We start from the raw sequence: 23,830 nt of genomic DNA, 5'->3' as shown, positions 1-23,830 counted from the left end.
TTACCCTCAGATTGTTCCAAACCTGTATAAATTTCTTTGTTCTGCCGAACACACAGGAGGATGTCTGGAAGAATGTCAAATCTCACCCCCCCATTGACTCCCATAGTATTTATTTTCCCTACTATGGCAGTAAATGGTGGGTGAGATCTTACGTTCTTCCAAATTTCTTCCTGTGTGTTCAGGTAAGTAAATGATGACAGATTTTTCATTTTCTGGGTACAATATAACATTATATCATGGATTCGATGTTGTTATAAGATGGAATGAAAATGCAGAAAATGAAAAACTTTTTTGATAGCCACTGTTCAATATAAATGTTTTTTTTATTGGCGTACTGTATCATTCATTGTTTCCAATCTGCATCAAGTTCATCTGGTTCATAAAAAAACCTCCCCTAAGTCATTTAGCTACATTTTGAAATTTGGGCTTTTTTCTGGTCATTCAATTCTAAGTGTCATAAAACACCATAAAATAAAGTTTAGGTTATATTACTCAACTGTTGGCTCTGGCCAGTAGGCTATCTAATACCAGAAGCTTAAAACAGTTTAGGTATTGGCTAGTCTCTACAGTGAATGGGATAAAGTAATCTCTTTAGTTACTGGGCTTTTTAAACTCCTGGTTCATCAAATACTCTGAAGGAAAAACAAATGCCTTTACTGTGGAAATAAAGACCAAAAGTAAACACTTGTGGTTTTAGAAACAAGACTAATAAGAACAATTCGACACTGCTTCATTCGCTTTCAACGCAGCATTTAAAAACAGTCCTTATAATGTTTACCTTCCCAAAGATCACAAACTTTGACCTAAATTGATCAAATTCAAGACACAGTAGGCTACTAACAGCATGACGCTGGGCTCTCAATTTAAACCCAAATCCCACAAATTTTGCTTCTTCTTCATGAAAATGCAACAACAACTTGGATCCTTCAAATGAATGAACACCAGGGGTGTAGCTACATGGTGGCCATGGGTGGCCACGGCTACGCCTGAATGATGGATGGCCACCTATCTGGCCACCTCTGTTGTGCGAAGTAGTATTAAGATGTATGTCGGATTTTACGGAGTGCTGCGCAGATCATTTAGCGTATGCACTGAAAGTAACGCTAGAACATTGCTCTAGCGTTATATGATGTCATACGCTGACGCACTGACTCAAACAGTCTGAGCGCTATAGCTGAACAGCTGCTAACCGCTTCATGACAGTGTACTGTCTGTGTACCATGGAAGTTCATCGCGAGCAGAAGGATCAGGTCAGTAAAATCAGTCTTGTTTAACTGGATTTCATTCATTAATTACATTTTCGCGAAAGTTTAAGTTGGGGTACTGCAATGTTTATTTTCTATAAAAAATTCTTACTTACTGCAAATGATAGCTAGCAAATTATTTTAAAATAATGCTAGCACATGAAAGCATTGCAAATAAATTGTTTACTTTACGTTCTTTGTGTTTGTTTTTGACCAGCAAACTATGTGTAATGAAGAATTGGTGTAAATTACAGTAGAAGTTAAAGAATTTCTGTCTCTAAGGATTTTTTGGTTACGCTAATAAAATCACTGGGTTTTTCCTGGCCACCTCTAAAAAAAAGTTCTGGCTACGCCTCTGATAAACACCATTAGGAAACAATGTTTATTTCCAAGTTAGCATTAGCTTGAAGCATATTCATCTTCAGCCAAATAGTATCTGCATTTTTCCATGTTGATAGTCATGTCACATCAGACTACCACCCTTGCAATAGAAACCATGCTATTGATCCATTATTAAGGGTTTTTTTTCAGTAGGAAACAGTCAGGGGACATAAACCATATGGCCTTCATTCGCTTTAGAAAAGTGTAGCTTAAAAGAAAAGCTAATCAAAGAAATGAAATAGACCAGCATTCAAATAGCCAATGTTTTCTATGGTAAAAAACTGGTTAGCACTCCTCAAAGTTGTTGACAAACATGCGCTTGGTCATTTCATGTTTTATTATCATCTTTAATCCTCTGTGGCGTTTTGGCAGCTGCCCTTGACTTTCATCTCCATGCTCTCTCTCTCTCTTCTCTGTTGGTTTCCACATGGCTGACTCTCCGCGTTTAGCAGGCAGAGGCTGGAAGCACATGGGAGTGGAGGTGGGTGGTGAAAGCAGTTGGTTCACAGGAGTCTCTCAGACACTGTCCGTCTCAGGGTCTGGCAAGGGGTCTGCGCTCCCTGTCTGTTGAGAGGCACATAGAGGTTCACAGGGCTGGCCTAGTGATTCTGAAGACAGGCTCTTGCTAGACAGAATACTGCTGAGACTTGGCTTCCGCCCTCCTCGTGGCTGAGCCTCAATCTCCACACGGACCTCGATATTGGTCCCTTCCCTGTTGTAAACAAAACAGAAAAATAAACACAAGGACATAACAATGAGTAAAAGATTGCAATATATTGACTGTACAGTAAACCATAAAAAATTGCAATACCCTCATACTGTTATTCAGAAATCAATATACAATATACCAGATCTCTACTAACATACACCTTTAGTTTATGCCTTTCTGCAGTTTTTTAATCGCCAGATTTGCTCACCTCAGAGCAAACGTCTGTGTGCTCGTGTAAGCACATTCGTCTACTACATCCACTTCATCTGACTGGACGTCCTGCTCAGTGTTGTTAATATGTCTGTCATTGGGTGGTTCAACAGAGTCCTTTTCTCCTGACTGGATCATACTGGTGCTGGGAATCGGCAGCACTTCCTCAATGTTTACACTCACTTCCTGTATCCTTCCTTCGGTTAGAGCTGGATTGGGCTGGCCGGTCCAATGGTCACTGACTACATGAGAAAATAGAAGATCTTCAAGAGAAGTTTAAATGTCATCAGATCAGGCCAAACTGAGAGCTTACAAGAGATAATCCACCCCAAAATGAAAATTCTGTCATGAATTACTCACCCTCAAGCTGTTCCAAACCTGTATAAATGTCTTTGTTCGTTTGAACACAGAGAAAGATATTTGAAAGAATGTTAGCAACTGACAGTTCTAGGGCATCGTTGACTTAAAAATTACAATTAAGTCATCGGTGCCCCAGAGCTGTTTGCTTTCCTAAATTCCTCAAAATATCTTATTATAAAATATAACTTTTCCTACTATGGTACTACTTTTGCTAACATTCTTCCAAATATCTTTCTTTGTGTTCAACCGAACAAAGACAGGTATACAGATTTGAAGCAACAAGAGGGTGATTCATTCATGAAAGAATCTTCATTTTTGTGTGGGGTATCACTTTAATATTACATTACTATGATGTTTTTCAGCTACAGTATTCATATATTTTATGTACAGTCATGTATATTCATATACGCAAACTCATATGTAAAGGTTAGCAGTATCATAATAAAGCAGAATTTAAAGGGATAGTTCACCTAAAAATTTTAATTCTGTCATCATTTACTCACCTTCAAGTTGTTCCAAACCTGAGTAAATTTCATTGTTCTGCTGAACACAAAGAAATGTATTTGGATTGTTTTTAACAAAACAGATCTGGGGCACTACAGACTGCCATAGTAGGTGGAACAGTACTATGGTAGATAATGGTGCCCCAGAATGGTTTAGTTTTCCACTTTCTTTAAAATATCTTCTTTTGTGTTCCGCAGAACAAAGATTTTAATACAGTTTTAGAACAACATGAAGGTGAGTAAATGTTGAATGAATTTTCAATTTTGAACTATGCCTTTAATCCTGTTATGGCTCATATGGTTTATATTGTGAATAAAGTTTAATCTTATAACCTAACATTTGAAAAACACTGTCTTTTTTTAAAGGTGGACTTACAATTGGCAAGATCTTCCAGCTGTATATTCCGTACTTCTGGGGGTTCATTTTGTGGTCTGCACCAGCCATTCCGGCACAAAGACATGGGCACTACCCCGTAGACATACGTCAACATAAGAGGCACTCCCACCCCTTTTAAAACAGAAAACACAGTTATTTTATTAAATTAAAAATATATTCATAAATGCAATATAGTGGCCAAAAGTAATGTCCAGCTTTGGAAAGTTGACCCCTTTGTTCTTTAAAGATGTATTTAAAAAAATCCATGCATGTTTCATCATTGTGCTTGGAGTGTAAACTGAAACATTGGGAAGAATTTGAGGAGGCCTGGAAACATATGCATAAAAAATGACAACATATGCACAAAGCTTATTGAGACAAGGCCCATGAGAATGCCTGCGGTAATGAAAAACAAGAGTGGATCAACGAAAACTGAAATCAGTGTATGTTTCATTTCTTGTGAGTTTTTTGTTCCATTTTTTGTATATTGGAATTAAACCCCTATTCCCTAATACACTGTTGCTTACATTTCCAATCATTTTGTCTAACAAAAAAGTTTACTATTTTGTCCATTTTGTACAATCCTGTACTCCTCATTTGTCCCCCCGGACATCACTTTTGGTCACTACTGTAGGTCTGTCAAAGTTAATGCAAGCGAAGATAATCTTTCTGAACCGTTTTTTTTTTTATAAATTAAACTTAAACGAGTTGTTTCACAAAATCTTGCATTCTTTGTACAGTGTTGTAACTATTAAACAAAATTTAACAAACGTAAATCTCTGCAGAGGACTGCATGATAACACATATAAGATTAAGATAAGGTGTGTGTACAAAGTCTGCCATTCAATACAGCTTTGATGCAGTTTAAGAAATATGAAATCAGTTTTTTAGTTAGATAAGTAAACAGCCCTGTTGCATAAATCTACCTTTGCATTATATAGATTTTTTTAGATTATCTACACATATTAAGTATTCTTTCTTTTTTTGTGTAAAGGAATATATTTATTTCAATATGTGTGAATGGAGAAAAGACATCCAGTATTTAGGTGACCTTATTTTAAGCTTAATAATTTGGAAAAAGGAAAAGTAATGCAATGTATAAATAATTGCAGTAAAAATCCATAAGCAGCAAACACAGTCCACAAAAAATGTATGTAAACAAACGACCATAATTCTCCTGGTTACGGGTAAGAACAGAGCGGCATTGTTGATGGGGGCATTCTAGGGGACAGGGCCCCTCTCTAGCTCTGCTGAAGAGAGGTCAGAGCTGTAGAACAGACGGGACTATTCAGAGAGGAGATGAGAGGGAACAGAAGATTCGGGTTTGGTGGAGAGTACCGGGCAGTGAACGCACTGTGTGGGACTTCACGCTAAGCTGTGGAGATCAGCCTGACATTTTAGCAGCAACCGGCTGCTGTAATCTCCCCTCCCCACTCAAGGTTTCACAGAAGCGTAAATGCTGAAGATAGATGAGTCATCAGGGCAGTTGCGTGTGACTGTTCATGAATGAAACAGCTGTGTGCACATGTGGAGTTATTACGGATGTTTAGGCTGTTTCAATCTTTCCTATATGTGACCCTGGATCACAAAACCAGTCTTAAGTAGCACGGGAACATTTTTAGTAAAAGACAAAAATACATTGTGTGGGTCAAAATTATCGATTTTTCTTTTATGCCAAAAATCATTAGGATATTAAGTAAAGATCATGTTCCATGAAGATATTTTGTAAATTTCCTACCTTAAATATATAAAAACTTTATTTTTGTGAGTGGATGGTCTGCCACAGTGCCACTGATTAACAACTTCAAAGGCAATTTTCTCAATATTCTGATTTTTTTGCGCTCTCAGATTCCTGAGTTTTAAACGGTTGTATCTCAGCCAGATATTGTCCTAATCTAACAACTCATATATCTATAGAAAGTTTATTTATTCAGCTTTCAGATTATGTAAAGATCTCAATTTCGAAAAATTGACCCATCAGACTGATTTTGTTGTCCAGGGTCACATATGTGAGAGGCAGACTTGTGTTATAGCTTAAATTGTTAAGACTCCATCAGTACACAAACGTAATGTTCAGCTCAACACGCATACCATGTCATAACACAAAACTGTCTTTGTTTGTAAAATAAAGGCTCTGTCCTTGAGCTAACATTCAGATGAGGGCAGAAAATGATGAAATTTAAAATGAATGAGACATAAACACACATACACACAAACCAAATGGCCCATACGGAAGAATGAAATATCAATTAAATACACAACACTAAACACTTTATATACCTCTATTTTCTCATTAAATGTCATGTTACTTTCAATAAACAAGAACATAAGCAGGTTCTTACCTACAGTAATGGCTGCTATGACTGGAGACACGAACACAGACATCATGACCCCACTGGCCACTGTCAAGTAATGCTTACTTCCTGAGATATTGTTTTTCTTACATCGACCGTGGACCTGAAAAGCAGCAGATACATACTTAAAGGGAAAGTTCATTCAAAATTGAAATAACTGTACTTACTTTTGTCTGTGAAACACAAGAAGAGTATTTGAAGAATGTTGACACTGGATAGTGACTGAGGCTGTCCATCACTAACATTTTGCTTAACATCCGCCATTGTGTTTCGCTAAAGAAACAATCATTTTTTTTACTTAACTACATTTTCTAAATGCTTTACAAACAAATATCACAATTTCATACGACCATAATGACCTCTAAGGGCACTCAAAAGGCTCTGTATGTGCTGTACTAAAGTTTCTATCACGTTTACCTGCTGTGGGAAGAGGACGGGTCTGGTTCATTTACATAAATTTACATATATGCATTGAGCAGCACTTTTCTGATAAGCATACACACAGGGACGTGACCTTGTCTTTTAAAAAACGCAGAGCTATTAAATGGTCACCAGATCCATTATACCACAAAGACGACAGATAGGTTGGAGTAGTTTGAGTTATGCCAAGCAAACACTCAAAGACCGAATGACGTCGCCCTGAAGGCATTTGCCACATACTGTACTAGTAACGGACTTAAAGGGATAGTTCACCCATAAATGAAAATTCTGTCATCATTTCACCCTCTTGTCATTTTATACCTGTATGACTTTCTTCTGCGAAACACAAAAGAACATATTTTGAGGAATGTTGCTAACCATACCCATTCACTTGCATTGGTTTTGTGTCCATACAAGAGATGTGAATAGGTACCGCCATTGTTCGGTGAGAGAGTGATGACCGAATTTTTTTGGGTTAACTATAAATCAAGGCAACTGTGTTGTTGTGTGCTTTGTTTTTAATTGTACCATAAAACACGTTTAGTTCTTTACCTTGCGACCCATATATATCGGGATGCCCACAATGATGACCGGTATTGCAATGCCTGCTATTAGTGAGATCACCACCGGAGCCCCAAGCAGCATGCCGACCTGCCACAAAACCTTTCGGGTCTGCGACCACGGCTTCTTTCCCCAGAAAGTGCAGCCTGAGGGACTACAAGGTGAAAGACAAGGTAAGAATAAGAACCTAAAAACAGGACTTTACAGCCATCAGACAGAAAAACAACAGACATAAAAGAGATACATCTTGGGTTAAGCCAGTCACAGCAGTTACACCCTGTTCTATATCTGCTTTTTCAATTGATCTCACTCTCGCAAGCCTCTTTACACAGCTGTGCCTGTACGTGATATGAGAGTTAAAGCTAAAGATACGAGTGAAAAGGAAATATTAGCCAATGAATGCCAGACACACACATTGTCTGTCTCATTGGATCAATAGAATCAAATTTAATGATATCAGCCTCGATCAGCCTCAACCAGGGGTGAATTACAATCCTTTATAGCCAATGTCAATGCCGGTTTTGTTATGTGTGTCAAGTCAGCAATGGAAAGTATCACGAGAACTTGAAAGTCATTTTGAGGTAATTTTTGGGATATAACATTTAGTCTGAATAAAATGTTCATGAGGTAAATAATTTGCCCTTGTCTTGGCATTGACCTGTCAGTCCGATGACATTCAGATAAAAAAAGACAAAATGAATAGGCCCAAACACACCACAATGCCCCATTGGTGAACAATGCCTTATCAATCAAATTAATTTAGTGGTAATATCTCAGTAACAAATCACCAGAACACACCGGAACACAAAGACACAGCAGTTCAAAGTCTTTCATCAAAAGGATGAAAGTAGTTCCAGCAAGAATATGGTGTTCATTAAATTAATAAAACCTGCTTCTAGCAAATGATGGGGGTTGGGTTGCATGGAAATATGAGCACTTGAGCAGACATTTGTACTGATTAATTGATTAAAGTCTGTGCTGGCTGCCGCCCAAGAAGGGAAAAATCTATCTGAAATCAGTGCGGTGATAGTTTACTGAAACTCTCTCACCACTTTAGATGTGAGAGCTCTGTAACAGATCAGCTTTTTCAAGCTCTGTGTAATTACAGTAAGTGTAATTAAGTAAATCTGATCATCGGAAATGTTCACGAAGAAGGCTAAACAAGCAAGCCTGTTTAATACTGCAAAAACATGTTTTGCCCGTTTAGCTTGTACAGAGCGTGACCACGTGTGGTTGGTTTAATAACAGAATAACACTGTGGTTGGAAAAAGGCAGAGTGGTCTGTATTCTGCACAAATATTAAATGTTAGTAGTTAATTGGAGTGTGTAATACGTTGTGTTAATTTTATAATCTCTGTTTTCTTTTTGATCTCAATATTTTGTAATTTTGTATTTTTTGCCATAAACTTTTTTAGTCACCGGGTTTTGCAAATGTCTAACCAATAAAAAGTATTCCAGTTTAAAAACAAATGTAAATTAAATAAATCACTACTAATAGGCTCTCCCTGTTAATCATAAAAATGTACTTATTTACTCCCTTTTAATCATAAACATTCACTCAGTAACTATCACTCAAAAGTCACTGACTGCATCTGAAATGCGTCAGAGGAGAACTGGCCCTCCCGGCTGAGTCTGGTTTCTCCCGAGGTTTTTTCCTCCATTTATTAATCCTTGGAGTTTTTGTTCTTTGCCACCGTTGCCATCTTGGCTTGCTCACTGGGAGACTGCTGATATTAGATTAACTTCTGCAAATTCCATTAACATGGCTTTAATTAGGATTGTCCTCTCTGTTTGTACTCTTTACACTAATTTTCCTCTTTGTTTCATAGGAAGATGCTATGAAACATGCAACATTGTAAAAATAAAAAGAGCTACAGTATATAGATAAACTTAACTTTACTATTAAAAGTGCTTGTCAACTTTGACAACACAAAAAGAACAGTGTTTTTTCCATTCCCTGAAAAACAGCGAATCTGAACATCCAAGGTTTCAGAAATACAGCAACGAAATACAGATAGATTTCACAACAGTACGTTTTTTTACTGTAGTCTTAACCTCAGATGAAGCACAGGTCATTTAGTGCCCATCTGTTGCATGCTACACACTAAAATAGTAAGCAAACAGTATCTGAAAATCTGGATCTCGCAATCTGATTGGCTGGCTTTACATAAATTTCAGTAATAACATTATGCAGTCTGCCTGGAAACAAAGTTTACAAGATACCAACATTGATACAGTGTGCACCTTTCAAAGACTATTTACTAGATTTGGCAACGTTTGCGAAGTTAATCCAATCAAATCTTGTTTAAGGCACTTAAACAATTAGAAATACAAAATCAAAACTGTATATTCCATTTCTTGTGTGTTCCTTAATGAACTGTGGTTGGTCACTTTACATTTTTTTACAATTTTGATCAGACAGTCTCTTCCAGTCTAAGTGGGCAGTTCTATGCCAAAATCAGGTGCAGTGTGGACTAGACTTTATGCCATTAGTCGAAGGTCTGGTGTCTGGTGATGCGAGACTACTCTCACTGTAATGTGATGACTATGTGTGGGTGTGCATGTGTGCGTGTACCTGAGGTAGTGCACGTCCGTGATCTCCTGCATACATAGCCAACAGAACTGACAGGCACACACTGTACAATTCATCCTATTGCAGCTGCCATCATTAGTCTTCATGATATAGGCACCACAGCGGGGACAGGGCTTGATCTCCTCTGCATCTTTACCAGAGACCATACAAACCATCAGGGGAGGTGCTCAGGTATATCAAACATATCTTGGGTGAGACACTATTACTCAGACCAATATTTGTGCCATACCTCCTGGTTCCTCGTTGAATACGTAAAGTGTGGAAATATCATTGGCCCCTAACGTGTGCCGGGCACGCTGACGTCTGGCTTGGTCACAAGTTTGGTCTGGATGCCACAGTTGCCGGCAGTGGTAGCAGAACTCGGTATCACAACCTTCCCGACCACAGCTTAGCTTGGGGCATTCGGCACAGCCGTTGGCTATCACAGCATAGCTATTGAATAACATATACAACATAAAATGAGAATACTGCAAAAGAATGTTTTATTTATAAACAAGGACACAATTGTGTCTCATTTATATTTATGTTTTGGTTCTCATGCAAAAATATGGAACTTCAAATATTCTAAATAAGCTCTGCATTTGACAATTAACATAATACACGAATAAGCACAAATCTGCAAGATCGTTGAGTAAAGCCATGTGTGCGATTTTTAACAAAAGTTAAAATACAATAGACACTGTGACAAGCAGATCCTATCACAGTTCAAGCTATAATGCACATTATTTTTGTTACTATAAAAATATATTAAAGAAATATGTACAGTTATTAAATAATCTATAAATTAACAAAAACAATTACATATGAATCTATATAGATATAAATCTACAGTATGTTAGATATTAATCTAGGTATAACAAAAACCCATTAGATATTAAATAATTATTTTATTTAATAATTGTATCATATGTCTTATATATGATATATATATATACATATTATCATACACATTTTTAAATATTATATAACTCTTTCATGCTTTCATCATTTTGTGTTGTAAAACAATATCCATGAACTTTTTACACATATTTATCAAGAGATGGACAGTAAGCATTTTTCAATAGATACTGTACTGTAATGTACTACTGTAGTGAACTCTATGCCTGAATGGGGTTACACGACAAGAACTTTGTTTACTTTGTTTTTGTTGCTTGTTTTAAACTATATAATTGAATTTAGAACAAAATGTTAGTGCGAACGAATAAATGACATAATTCCTTTGTTCGCACGCAGTTCAGTGATGAATACCAATTGTTCTGTTTGTGTTTATCAATATTTTAGATATAATCTGATGTGTGAACATATGCCACCGTCTAGAAGTTTCATCAATCAATGATGAATCCAGTGCTGTTCTCCTCTCATCAGTCACAGTAGTAAAGACAGAGGATGCTCTCGGGCCTCATGTGGCGTCACTGCAGGGGATACCTAATACAGCCCCATGTTGACAAGACACGGCAAACATCCCGCCAATCAACTACGGCTTCCCATCACTACCGCGATCCAGTTACCGTGACGAAACCTGACGCTTGCTTTCAGAACCATACATAATGCACCACAGAACAGAATGAGTCACTGAACTTCCCCCCACCTCCATCATTTTATGCTGTTTCACACGTCATGCTTACTGAATAGGCAACACCAATAAAGCCCTGCTGGAAAATCCAGCTTAAACCAGCTGGATTCACATGATTTAAACTCAATTTCGGTCCTGGAGGGCCATGTCCTGGAAGGTTTAGTTCCAAGCCGTCTTTTACACAGATGTTGCATTTAGAATAATCCTGACGACAGCAGGAATGGAATTAAAAAGTTTTGTCAAGCAATAGCTGGTCCCAGTCTGAACTGGTGGGGACAAAATTAAAGTTTTCATTTCTATTGTGATATATTAGGTGTCCCCCACTTATGTTAAGCCACGCTTGTGTGTTGCACAGAAGTAAATAAAACCTTGGTGATACCTGTTACTCTAAAGGCGGATATATGGTTTCATTTCAGTGCTAACCTGCAGTCTGGTGCCGGGCACCAGCGCGTGTCTGGGTCAGCTGCCAGAAAGCGGCGCAGCTGGAACTCTTCGAAACGCTCCAGCAAAGCACCGTCATCCAGGATGGCACGGACGTCAGGCAGCGCCAGAGTTTCAGGGCACTGCGGGCAGGCGATGCCCACGCGGCTCTCTGAGATCTCGATGCGTAGGTACTGCCGTAAGCAATCGGTGCAGGCTCGGTGCTGGCAGGAGGACAGACGAGGGAAGTGGCCGCGAGGTTGACTGAGCAGGCAGAGCGGGCACTCGACCAGGTGCTCGAGTAGCTGTTCTTGACTTGAGGAGGATAAGGACAGTACCCCCATTGAACCACTGCTCCCACACTCAGCACCTTGCCCGCCATCTCCTACTCCGGCTTCTTCAACCTTCCCAAGATCTCCTCTATCCCCACCGGCCTCTCCACCAATGCCCCTTTCACTGCGAGCCTGGTCCTGAGAGGAAACAGATGCATAACGTGTAAATGTGAGATGTGGCAAATGAGAAAATGGCATGACCTAAGCACTCTGTATCTTGGCAACAGAAGAATGGAGACACTCGGAATAAACCTAATTAAATAAAAAACTGGTGTGGGGGGAAGGGAATTGACATGACAAAGTGTCTACTGGTAACATTAACCATTACAGCCTTCGATTACAGCCACACACCACTTCAGTTTATTTGAGGCGACAGCAGGGACTGAATTGAAACTCATTTGCTTTTTTACAGGGGTGAGAGAATAAATGTTCAAGAAATGTCCATCTTACTTTTTCCACATGCTCATGCTCATTGGGTGTAAGAGTGATGGCCACCTCGTCCTTGTTTAAAGTACCAGATGGCTTCTCAATCTTGGGGTCAGATTTGGGCTTGCGGCTGAAGAAGTTGAGAAAACTGAGAGACTGCGACTGCTGCTTGGGTCTCTTCATTTTATGGAGCTGATCAGCGAGTCGGTCCCTTTTGTCTCTGTGTTATGTCTCTTTAAGGAGTGACACTGAATATTGGCCAAGAGACCATAGTGAGGACGCTGGAAAGTGGTTCACAACAGCACTCCTTGATCAATGTCATTGTTCACTTCTCATGTAAAGTCCAGAAAGTTCCTCATTTATCTGAATAAATTTTCATACCTGAAAATACATGACACTCATTGTTAAAGTAAGATCTCTTACCGGACATATGCGAACATAGATAACAAGCATGCAAACTACAGTTTTCATAATGCTCTTTTCTAAGAGTGGTTAAATATATATATTTGAGTAGCTATATGTTTTAAACACCTAACAACATACAGCATAGAGACAACTTTAAACTTGCTTGATAATGTATCATGTGGTGATGCTTTATTACTGTTACTGACTGTCATATTAACATGAGAGAGAGATAGACAAGTTAGGGAAAATATTCTCCACTCCAGAGTCCAAATGATAATTTTTATAGAAAAGAATGCATAGTCTAAGCTGTGCGGCATGGGGTTTTATTTTCAATTGTTAATGCTAACCTTCAAAAGAAGCTAAATACAGCTAGATATACTCTGCTAGATTCTGCTTCCAGATGCCAGACATTAGTTATTAGTATTGCCAAGGAACATCATGTTCAGCAACTAAAACTGAACAGACATTGAAAAATCTGAACTCATTGCCCATCTTGTTGATACAATTATTTTGCTATATATAAAATATGACATAAAATGACTTAATAATATGAAAAAAATCTCTAAATAAATCAATCAATCTTTTAGAGATTTACAAAAAAGTTTTGCTGATTGAAAATATTCAGACGTGGTGTTGCATTGAATCATAGTCAGCCTTTTACTATGCAAATGTAATTAGGTAAAATAGCCTATGAAGCCATTTAAAGATGTAGTGCTTAATGTTATATGGTCATTCGAACAAAAGAATGAGGACTGAGGGGAAAATCAATGACTGAAAAGACTTTCCTTTCCACTATATGACTCCCCCAATAAATAGTATACAGCATCTTCTTGTGGTATTGGGTCTCACAGTAAAACAACAACATTCCTAACTCTTTCCTCCTAAGATAAATACATCCTGACATTGTTTACAATTGGTAAATAGAGAAATACATATTAAACCCCTGTTCTCAATAAATATGTAGAAAGACCATCTAAAAATGAGCATTAATAATACGTGTATCAAATAATATTAGGGAACAATATTTACAAATATTATATGTTGGCCTAAAAACATCAGCAGTTATACAATTATTAAATAAACTTTAGGGTGAATTTCTTAAATTTGACCACCACTCATCAAAACAAAAACGATTTCAGAATATAGATCATATGTCTGCCAAATGAAAATGTAAATAATATCAAAATTATGGACACAAAAACACAATCCACATCATGTAAAGGCTACACAATTATATCATAAACAAAACAAGATTATATCAAATATATCACAGAGAACACAAGAGATGATGAGATCTATTGCAGTGGGGCTCAATGATGACAGAGCTTTAATGTGTTTTATGGCTTTTTGGCCATAGAGTAAAAATCTTGTGGCTAAGGTCTCATTGACAGGCTTTTATGGGTTTTTCCTCTTTGTTGCCTGGACTGTTCCTGCTTGTACGCTCAACAGCTTTCATGTTTAACCACAATAAGCAAAGTTTTTGTCAACAGCTTTGCAAACCAAAAATATGAAAGGCTAATGCAATGTTATAAATAGGATGGTTTACAATGTTATCAGTCTCTTCAGGAAGGTGAAGGGAGCCCATTGATGCCCTGATAACTCTCGACAGGGCAACATCGAGCCAATGGCGTTTTTGACGTTTGATGAGGACACACCTCCACGTTCTGGCCAAGAGCGCATCTGTAATGACTTACAACATTTTCACCAACTATTACTTTAATGATACAGTAACAGGCTGTGCGGACCTTTAAATCCCACCGACACCATCCCCTACAGAAACACCATCCCCTCCATCACCTCAATCACCTCTCGATGTGCTCGTACTTTCTTATAATTTAATTCATTACAATTTCTTGTCTATAAACAGATTTTTTAGTAACTAATCAGAGGGTCTGACCAGGGCACTGCAACACTGCAGGGAGTGGCAAGGTTATTACGTGTTGCAACCCATCCAAACGAAATACAATACTTTTATGGTTAAATGCAGCTTACGATATGCTTTCACAACAAAATAAAACCATCCTCTCACCAAAAGACAGCGCGCAATAATTTTATGAAATCGGTCTCTTACCTCCGCTTAGTGCGTTATCTTATTGCAGCTCAGCAGAAGCGCCATCAGTTGACTCCTCCCACTGAGCGGTCGAGGACACAGGCTCCCGTGGCTCCTCCCACTGCTGTAAAACGTCGCCTTGGTTTTAAGCGTTTCTCGCGTTTTTCTGGACCCTGTGGTCCGAGAGGCGCCGTATGACGTTGGCGAGGATATCCCCCTAAACCTTGAGGTTTCCTTCTCAGCACAATCTGTTTCAGAGGTTGTGATGGCCTGCGGGAGTGATGGATGTACTGCAGTGATCTGAATTGATGAAATGACGTAGAAATCATATTCTGTTCATTTAGTAAATGTAAATGCAGTCGTGCATCCGACTTGACTGACAGCTACTAAATTATGCCAATGTGATTGTATGACATATAGACATGTTTTTTTTTTAAAGAGATACCGCTATTTTGTAATTATATAACCATACAATACTTTATTATATAAGAAATACGTATAATTAGGATTATGTAGACGACTGCATTGTATTACGTAGACCTCCACGGGGTACGGTCACGGTGGCCAACAACTGTAACATATACTACTAACGTACTGTACCTCTTCTTCTTATATCGGTAAAAAAAAACTAATATCCAAAAAAAGCCTAATCTACCTCTAATATTTTGTTCCTTTTTGGCTTATCTTATGTCCTATTTCGCCACCTCTAAATATTCTATATAAAGAAAAATATATAAATAGAATTAAGAAGTCAGCTCAGTGTACCCGGAAATGCGTAACTGAAGGAAACGGATGTACGCAACGTAGCGGAAAAAAATGTATACAATGGCAATTTGGAGATCAATTAACTTCTGAAAAAAGAGCAATAATTGCCTTTCTTTGTGGTCGCTGTGTAATGGAATGGCGGACTGTGAGCTGTAGAGCACCGTGGAGCGCTGTCGTTTTGCGAGGACGAGAAGTGTTATTTGACGCGTCAGGCAGAAGGAGGAGGTATATTTCTGACATCTGCTGAGCTTGACAAATAATATGAGTTGGACGTTTAAATGTGTCTGTTATATATCGACAGAATAAACAATCTTGATACGCGTTACATTTATACTGCTTGATACATGTACATTAATGCTGACGTGCGTTCTGACGCACTGTGAATTGGATTTGTATTTTAGATACAGTAAATAACGCTTGTCTTTATTTGTCTTCAAGGATAGTGTCAGATTAGCACGTTAGCTCTTTAGTTATGTTGTGTAACTGTTACGTGAATTGTGTTTAAGAAACGTGCAGTTCAACGTGTCGTTTTTTACACTTTTAGAGACTCCATTGAAGAATGAGTTGATCATTTCAAGGTAATCTAGAGGAGACTGCAAATATTAAAAGGCTGACTGGAAGATGCCAAGAAGAAAACAGCAGAATCCACAACCTGTGAAATGTAAGATGCTTTTTGAGCACATATTGTTTTGCCTTAAATTGATTCTATTAAATTGTATGTGGGTGTGTCCATCTGAAGAATCTTTTGAAGCAGCTTTTCAACATTGTGTCGTTAAAAAAAGCATATGCTGGATGATAAATGTGTTGTTTAAGGGTTATTTAAGTATTTTTTTATTGACATGGGTCCCTTACATGGGTCCCAACATGTCATTTCGTTACCGGTTCATTTGCTCTAACATTGCCATTGATCAGATATAACCTAGATTTGAAAAAGTCCCTTTCCTTCACTTAGTGTGAGTGTTTTGATCGGACAAGCTGGGTTGTAGATTCGTTTTAGGATTTTGTGACTTGTGTACTGATGAGAATAATTAATATCAGTATCAACTGATGGTTAACAAATTCTGTATTTGTGTCAGATTATAGAGGGGAGCAAGACGTTTTGCTACTGTAATTTGTTTAAGTATTTTTTATTTGTTTTCTCTGTTGTATTAGCTAAAAGACACATTATTGAAAATCTTTAACATCTCTAAACCTCCTGTTTTTTGAAAACAACTTGTCCCCAGTAGATGGCAGTACAATTACAGTAAACTAAAAAGCCTGCTACCGGCCAGTTAGAAATCAATGCTGCATAATAGACATTCTCAGCTGAGAGCTTTTATGTCCCGCAGTTGATTTTTATGTATCATTAATTAATTATTCTTATTTTTATAAAAATCATTTTGTGTTATATGTTGGTTTCTTTGAAGTTTACAACTTTCCAAATGGCTTTTACTGATTTTATGTAAAGAAAAGAATATACCAAATCCCCAGCAAGTGCTGTCTGCACACTGTAGCCTGGATAATTTTGCCTCAAAGTTTTATCAAAAGATAGCCAAGTAAACAAAATGACGTTTTTAATCACATGTGCAAAACACAGAATGTTTGGTTTATCATTGCCAGTCAGGTTTTAGTGTTTCCAAATGATGCCAAACACATGAAATAATGGTTTAGTGCTGGCTATGACATTAGCTTTAACAAAATAAAGGAGGCATTTGATTCCAATTTTGTACAAAATGTCATTTCCACCACAGAATGCTGTGAAGAACAGTACATCATTTATTATGTGGTGGGAATTACATGGTGATGAAAATATTTGACATTTAGAAAAAATACAGAAAAGACTGGATGCGTATAAATTATGCACGTATAGCCAAATTAGATTAAATGTAACTCTTTGTTTTCAGTGGATTCTGAAGATGGTTTAGGGACTGAACGTCCAGCAAGTCTTACCTTTGAGAGCGACTTTCTCCTGGGACAAGAACTTGAGTTCTCCGATCCTGACAATGACAGCAAGATCATAGGCCTTGAAAAGTTCTCAGGTGAGATTCTCAGCCCAGCAAACCATATAGTGTGGGTTGCTACACCAGAATACATAATAGTTATCAGTGATTTCCATTAAACACGACTATGGAATTGAAAGTCATTCAAGCTAATATCTGGACATTTGCCATTATTTATTATTCATAGGTATTCTATTATTCTATTTTATACTATGGCTTTAATTTATACTTTGATTAATCGCGTAACGGTTTATTATTAATAAAGGTTTGTGTTTACATAATATATGTCTGTTTACTGTGCATATTAATTTTGTATTCATAAAAACATAAACATGCATGCATATATTTAAAGAAAAATACATTTTATAAAAAGGAATAAACGTTTATATGCAGTTTAAATTATTGGTAAATATACATAAATAAATGTAAATATTTCCTAAATATGTATACATGTGTGTGTATGTGTGGATACAAAAATTAATATGCACAGTACACAGTCTTTAACTGTCACCGTTCCACTTTTGGAACTCCTAGGTTTACTTCAATATTTCACAACTAAAATCTTATCTAATCATGACAAACTATATATTATTGGAAAGGTCTAAGACTCTATAATACATATTTGCCCAGTGTTTTACAAAAATAAATTATGTAGGAGTAGTAATTTATTCATTTATGACAAGAGTGAGCATAAAAACTATTAAATGCTGCTAAATGTCACCGTTTCGGTGGAACACTGAAGTTATGCAATATAATTCTATTTTAATCCTGACAAACTATATATTATTGACGAGAAAAGATTTTTTTAGATTTTTTAGTAAAATAAAACAATGTTTATTGATTATTTTATTATTATTAATGTACAATTAAACTGCTATAACTATTTTTTATTTCATGTTTCAACTCCAGACACTTTTAAAATAAAGTATAGAATCTCTTTAAAACAAGACCAAGGTCTCTAGACAAAAGCATTCCAGAGTTACACTGATTTAAAAGTTGAAATCACTTTTTAGCCCCACTCTCAAAAAAGGGGACCGACAGCTAAGGGGTTACGGGTAACTTTTTCGAAATTGAGATTTTTACATTATCTGAATAAGCTTTCTGTTGATATATGGTTTGTTAGGATAGGACCATATTTGGCCGAGATATAATTATTTAAAACTCTGGAATCTGAGGGTGCAAAAATTTTAAATATTGAGAAAATGGGGTATATGCACACGGAGCGATGACATCCTTCCGCTAAAATCTCTGCCAGCTCTGTTACATCCGGCGCCATAGGGAACAATGGCGTTTCGCTTCAGGTTGCACATTGGAATACGATCAACAACGTGAGTCTAATTTTTCAAACACTTCGCCATACGTCGGCAACCAAAAAGGAGAAGCACTTCAGCCTATCCGTTTCAAGGTACATCAACAAATATGAAAAAAAAGCAAAGTGAACTTTTGCACTTACTAGAGGCATGATCACTGAGGCACTTAACAATGCTCACCCCTAGTGCTGTCGGTTCGCCGAAATTTGAATGTTTTCTTACTAAACACATCGTTATCACTTGGTGAAAAATCCCCTTAGTGCTATGAGAGTGGAAGTTACCTAGCTGGCAGCGATTTTAGCGGAAGTATGTCATCGTCCCGTGTGCATACCTGCCTTTGAAGTTGTTTATCAAAGGCTCTATAGCAGGCGGTTGCTAAGAAACAGGTTTGTTTTAACGCTCTCTTTTGGCTTACCGCTGTAATGACGTTGTGGAGAGTAGATGAACCTGAAAGCAGGTATGGAAACAGTATGATACATTGACATCAAGCGGTTGAGCATGGTATGGCAGTCTAAATTCAAAATATCGGAGAGGCAAGTTAAGCCAAGTAACGGTTCTTCACAGTTTCTTTGCCGTGTTATCAGAAATCTACAGGCAGTATTGTTTGCGAATGTTTCCCGGAAGTTAAGGGCAGTCCACGAACATGCGCATGCGCAGTAACGTTTGTTTATGTTGTTGCTTTTCTATATGATGGCTAATATGTTTGTTGTATTACTGGTGTTCATGAAGGGGCCATATTTCTGCCTCAATACAGGCAGGAACATTATGTGGAAAGATAGACGCTTCATGTTATTGCTAAATGTTATTATGCAGACGACATAGTGCATTCTGTCTGTCAGTGAGCATTGTGACCGATCATTTACAGATGGGACACATGAGCCCACTACCCTGGAAAATTTCTCTAGCTTTGGCATTTTCACAGAACGCACTATTTGAGATTGGCAAATCAAGAAAAAAATACAGTGTGCCACGGCTATTATATAAGGGTCATCAAGACAACCATCAAGGACACATTATAATAAGGCATTTAGTCATCATCATCTCCATCATCATCATCATCTCTTCTCAGGGTCTTTATCATAGTTGTCATCATCATCATCATCTGCCCTCATCATCATCATCATCAGGGCCATTATAGTCATCATCATTATCATTAGGCCGGGTAATCATCCACCCGGGGTTTGGGAAACGGACGATATATAGGGCCACTAGGGCTTCAGACTCACATTTCCTCACGTTACGTGCATGAGGACGGAGCTGGAAGGAATCGTTGTGAAAGAGAGCGAACAGAAAACTGAAGCTTTGTGTTTACCACCTCCTATTTGTTTTTATCACAATTGATCTCATTTTCACGCTTTGGATTAGTAAGTATAAATGCTGTTGAAATTTTGTTCTGTGTTTGTTTTTTTCCTTGTCTCTTTCTTTCATGTGTTTTAAAGACTCCGATACGTTCTTGGGCTGGTTAACTTTTGTTATATCCAGGCATAAAAACCATAGTCAGGAACTGTTATTACTACTATACTAGCGTTACAATAAACTGCATTTTTTAAATATCTGTTTTTATCATCCCTAAGTCATTGCTGGATGTTTCTATTGCATGCAAACACTTGCACATTATCTCAGAACCCAGAAAGCGCATATATGCAGCTGCATAATGTAATGGAGTGTCCTGCTGTGATCCTATACAGCTGACATCAGCCTGCCTGCCTTCCCCCTGGGAGACGACGAGAGCTCCCCCTTCAGCCGCCTCAGTATGGAGAGCGACGCCGATGACCTGCGCACAGCTGAAAGCGAGCACGAAGAGGGCGTTTCTGAGTCTAGCTTCCCCTCTTACCTCTCTTGCCGGGGCTGTGGTCAGCTCCTGGAAGACCCTCTGGGACCCGGCATGGACCTGGTGGGGCCCTACTGCATGCGCTGCTGCAAAGGGAGCCTGAACGGCGTGGCGGACAGAAAGCTCTGCTTACCAGCGGGGTACGGAGGGAACGAGAGTGCTGGTGTCGATGACGGTTCCATGAAGCTCCATTCTTGTACACTTTGTGGTTTTTCATCACGTTATATGAACCATGTTAAGCGGCACATGAAAACGCACAACGGCGAAAAGCCATTTTGCTGTCCGCTCTGCTCATACGCGTCAGCACAGCTGGTGAACCTGCAAAGGCATTTGCGCATACACACGGGGGAAAAACCCTATAAGTGCAACCATTGCACGTTTGCGTGCAGTTCCTTAGGGAACCTGAAGAGGCACCAACGCATGCATACAGCGGTAAGCCAGAGCGTCCGTCATCCGACAAGCAGCAACGGTTTACACCGTACCGCAACACTTTTAAAAGAAAAAGAAGTGGTTCCCAGCCCCACCGAAGGTAAGTCAGCCTTTGCTCTGACCTCCTGCAAAAAAAAGTAAAAAAGAGAGTTTTACAACAAATGTCCTCAAATTGCAGATGCAGTTCAGTCTGACCCACGTCCCCACAAGGCGAGGGATGGAAGCTACATGCAGACTTTTGATGACCTCAGGTTGGCGCAGCAGTCATCCGCAGGGTTGTTGCAGTCAGGTCAGGGTGCTTCCGAACCTGCTCCCCTACCCCCCATCTTCTTTTCCTTCACCTGCCGGCTGTGTGGCATGGCTCTGGATGATGAGGACGGATCCTCAGCTCAAATCTGTGCCAAGTGCACGTTAGAGATGCTGACTAAGGACACACCTGGCTGCCCCGCCGAGCGAGGGGACAAGGTCTACACCTGCGCCGCCTGCCCCTTCCTCACCCACTACCCCAACCATCTGGCCCGCCACATGAAGACCCACAGCGGCGAGAAGCCATACAAGTGCCCGCAGTGCGACTACGCATCCGCACACTTCGACAACCTAAAGCGCCACCATCGGGTACACACTGGCGAGAAACCCTACAAATGCCACCTGTGCGAATATGCCTGCGGGAACCTGGCTAACCTGAAAAGACACCAGCGGGTGCATTCCGGCGCCAAACCCTTTCAGTGCGACATCTGCAACTACAACTGCAACCAGAGCATGAACCTGAAGCGGCACATGTTGCGCCACACGGGCGAAAAGCCGCATAAGTGCCAAGAGTGTGGCTACACCACCGGCCACTGGGACAATTACAAACGACACCAGAAGAAGCACGGCCTCGTCGCCGAGGGGTGGGATAAAGTACAGATGCGTGGGAATGAGGAAGAGGATGAGGTGTAGCCTCATAGGATTAAAGTGTGATGTTCAAGTTTGGAGAGTGTGGTGTTTCTTTAATTTTTTAAGAGTCTGTTATATGTTACTGTAACAGTTTAAGATTTGCTGGTTATTTTGCCTTGTGCCCTGAATTATATTCATAGCCATTTCTTGAAAGTATCAAGAAGCTGCTACATAAAGTCACAATTAAGACAGTTATCTGAATGTCCTAATGCCTGTGGAATAAGGCAGTTTGTGTTACCCAAAGCTCTCGAGGAGCATTTTGAACCTGAACTTGATTCATATATCAGTGCCAAATAGAAATTACTGCACCACTGCCATAATAAATAACCTGTGTCAAGCCTGACAACATTGCATGCGTATGTTTACCTCTGTTACAAGCTTAATGTTTTTTTGTGTGATATTCGTCATTCTCCATCTTAATCCCGACGGTTAAAATGTCAGGGTTGTGTTGCCTTTTTGTTGTCGTGTGTGTTTTATTGACTGTGAAATGCCTTGTGTCTGAGTTTACTTGAAGCAAAATGGTGCTTAGTCAATATTTGTGTCATGCTCAATGTATAGCTTTTATTTTTCTATGCGAGTATTATTTTCATCTCTAAGGAATGTCTGGCATGAATTTGCCACTTGTGATATGATATTTGTGATATGACGTTAGTAATAGCGAAAGACAAAAGTGACCATAAACTCTATTATGCAGTTCAACTTCAGGTTGCCAAGAAATGTTGATTATGATACGAATCTTGTAGGTGTGTGGTGCTTGAGTTTTTTTGTATTATGCAGTGGGTTCATTAAAGCCTTAAATATCTTGAAATAAAACATTTTGTGTTGAAAGTGCATTTGAAGATGAGTTGGTAAACTTGTGTCATGCTTTGTGATCAGTCAGAAGTGTACAAAAAGTTTTTTTGTAGACCAGCAGGGTGGGATTAAGATGGTGGGATTAAGATGCTGAAAGGCAGTGTGTAATCCTCACACCTCCCTAATGAGAGCTGTAATCCTTCTCTCACACTGCAGAGAACAGCACCGGTAAACATGCAAATGAAGACAGAAGCTGCAGGCAAAACCTCTTACAGAGAATGGGGTTAGTTGATAGTTAATTAGTAAGAATGGGGTTTTGATCATGTTTTTGTTTATAATTTGTAATTTTCTATATTTGAAATTTAACAATTTTATTATTTTTAGGGCTGTCAAACAATCACATTCAGAATAAACCTTTGTGTTTGCATTATGTATGACTGTGTACAATGCACAGGCCTATTAATTTTGTATTTATAAACACAACAACATACACATACATATTTAGGAAATATTTAGATGTTTTATATTTACTAATATTTGAAATTATATATAAACGTTTAGTAATATAAATATATGCATGTACTTGTATGTTTATAAATACATAATTAATATGCACAGTACATAGACATATCTTATGTAAACACAAACTTTTATTCTGGATGCGATTAATCAGCTCTAACTATTTTTTTTTACTAAAAATTCATAACACATTTATGTTATTTGGTAGTTTTGACTTGGTTACTATAATTCAAAAATTAGAAAATGGTGACCCTTTAAAATAATGCTGTATTTGTTAGCATTAGATAATGCATAAGCTAACAATTTCAGCATTTACCAATACATTTTTTTAATCAAACGTTTCAACTGTTAA

At 38.4% G+C, this 23,830-nt stretch overlaps 2 protein-coding genes across 3 annotated transcripts; one reads left to right on the top strand and one right to left on the bottom strand.

Moving 5' to 3' along the window:
* Nucleotides 1-318: 318 nt before the first annotated feature.
* si:ch211-278j3.3 (E3 ubiquitin-protein ligase RNF19A) lies at nucleotides 319-15,039 on the bottom strand. Of its 2 annotated transcripts, none has more exons than XM_057353100.1 (10): nucleotides 14,939-15,039; nucleotides 12,487-12,843; nucleotides 11,708-12,174; nucleotides 9,941-10,143; nucleotides 9,694-9,841; nucleotides 7,110-7,272; nucleotides 6,126-6,240; nucleotides 3,784-3,915; nucleotides 2,543-2,786; nucleotides 319-2,337 (listed from the first exon to the last, which is right to left on the bottom strand). In XM_057353100.1, exons 2-10 carry the CDS (start codon nucleotides 12,643-12,645, stop codon nucleotides 2,142-2,144), a joined length of 1,827 nt encoding a protein of 608 aa, XP_057209083.1. In that variant the 5' UTR covers nucleotides 12,646-12,843; nucleotides 14,939-15,039; the 3' UTR covers nucleotides 319-2,141. The 2 variants fall into 2 exon arrangements, with proteins under 2 accessions (XP_057209083.1, XP_057209082.1); XM_057353099.1 differs by having other exon boundaries at nucleotides 2,543-2,807; nucleotides 14,939-15,037.
* Nucleotides 15,040-15,723: 684 nt separating this feature from the next.
* Nucleotides 15,724-23,525, top strand: znf513a (zinc finger protein 513a). The gene is made up of 5 exons (XM_057353101.1): nucleotides 15,724-15,907; nucleotides 16,227-16,343; nucleotides 17,566-17,700; nucleotides 20,660-21,331; nucleotides 21,410-23,525. The coding sequence occupies exons 2-5, from the start codon at nucleotides 16,304-16,306 to the stop codon at nucleotides 22,168-22,170; spliced, it is 1,608 nt and encodes a 535-aa protein (XP_057209084.1). The 5' UTR covers nucleotides 15,724-15,907; nucleotides 16,227-16,303; the 3' UTR covers nucleotides 22,171-23,525.
* The last annotated feature ends 305 nt before the right edge of the window (nucleotides 23,526-23,830 follow it).

This window comes from Triplophysa rosa, linkage group LG15, assembly GCF_024868665.1.
Source record: "Triplophysa rosa linkage group LG15, Trosa_1v2, whole genome shotgun sequence".
NCBI lineage: Eukaryota > Metazoa > Chordata > Actinopteri > Cypriniformes > Nemacheilidae > Triplophysa > Triplophysa rosa.
Note: the sequence above shows the minus strand (reverse complement) of the source record. Positions and strands in the feature narration are given on the sequence as shown.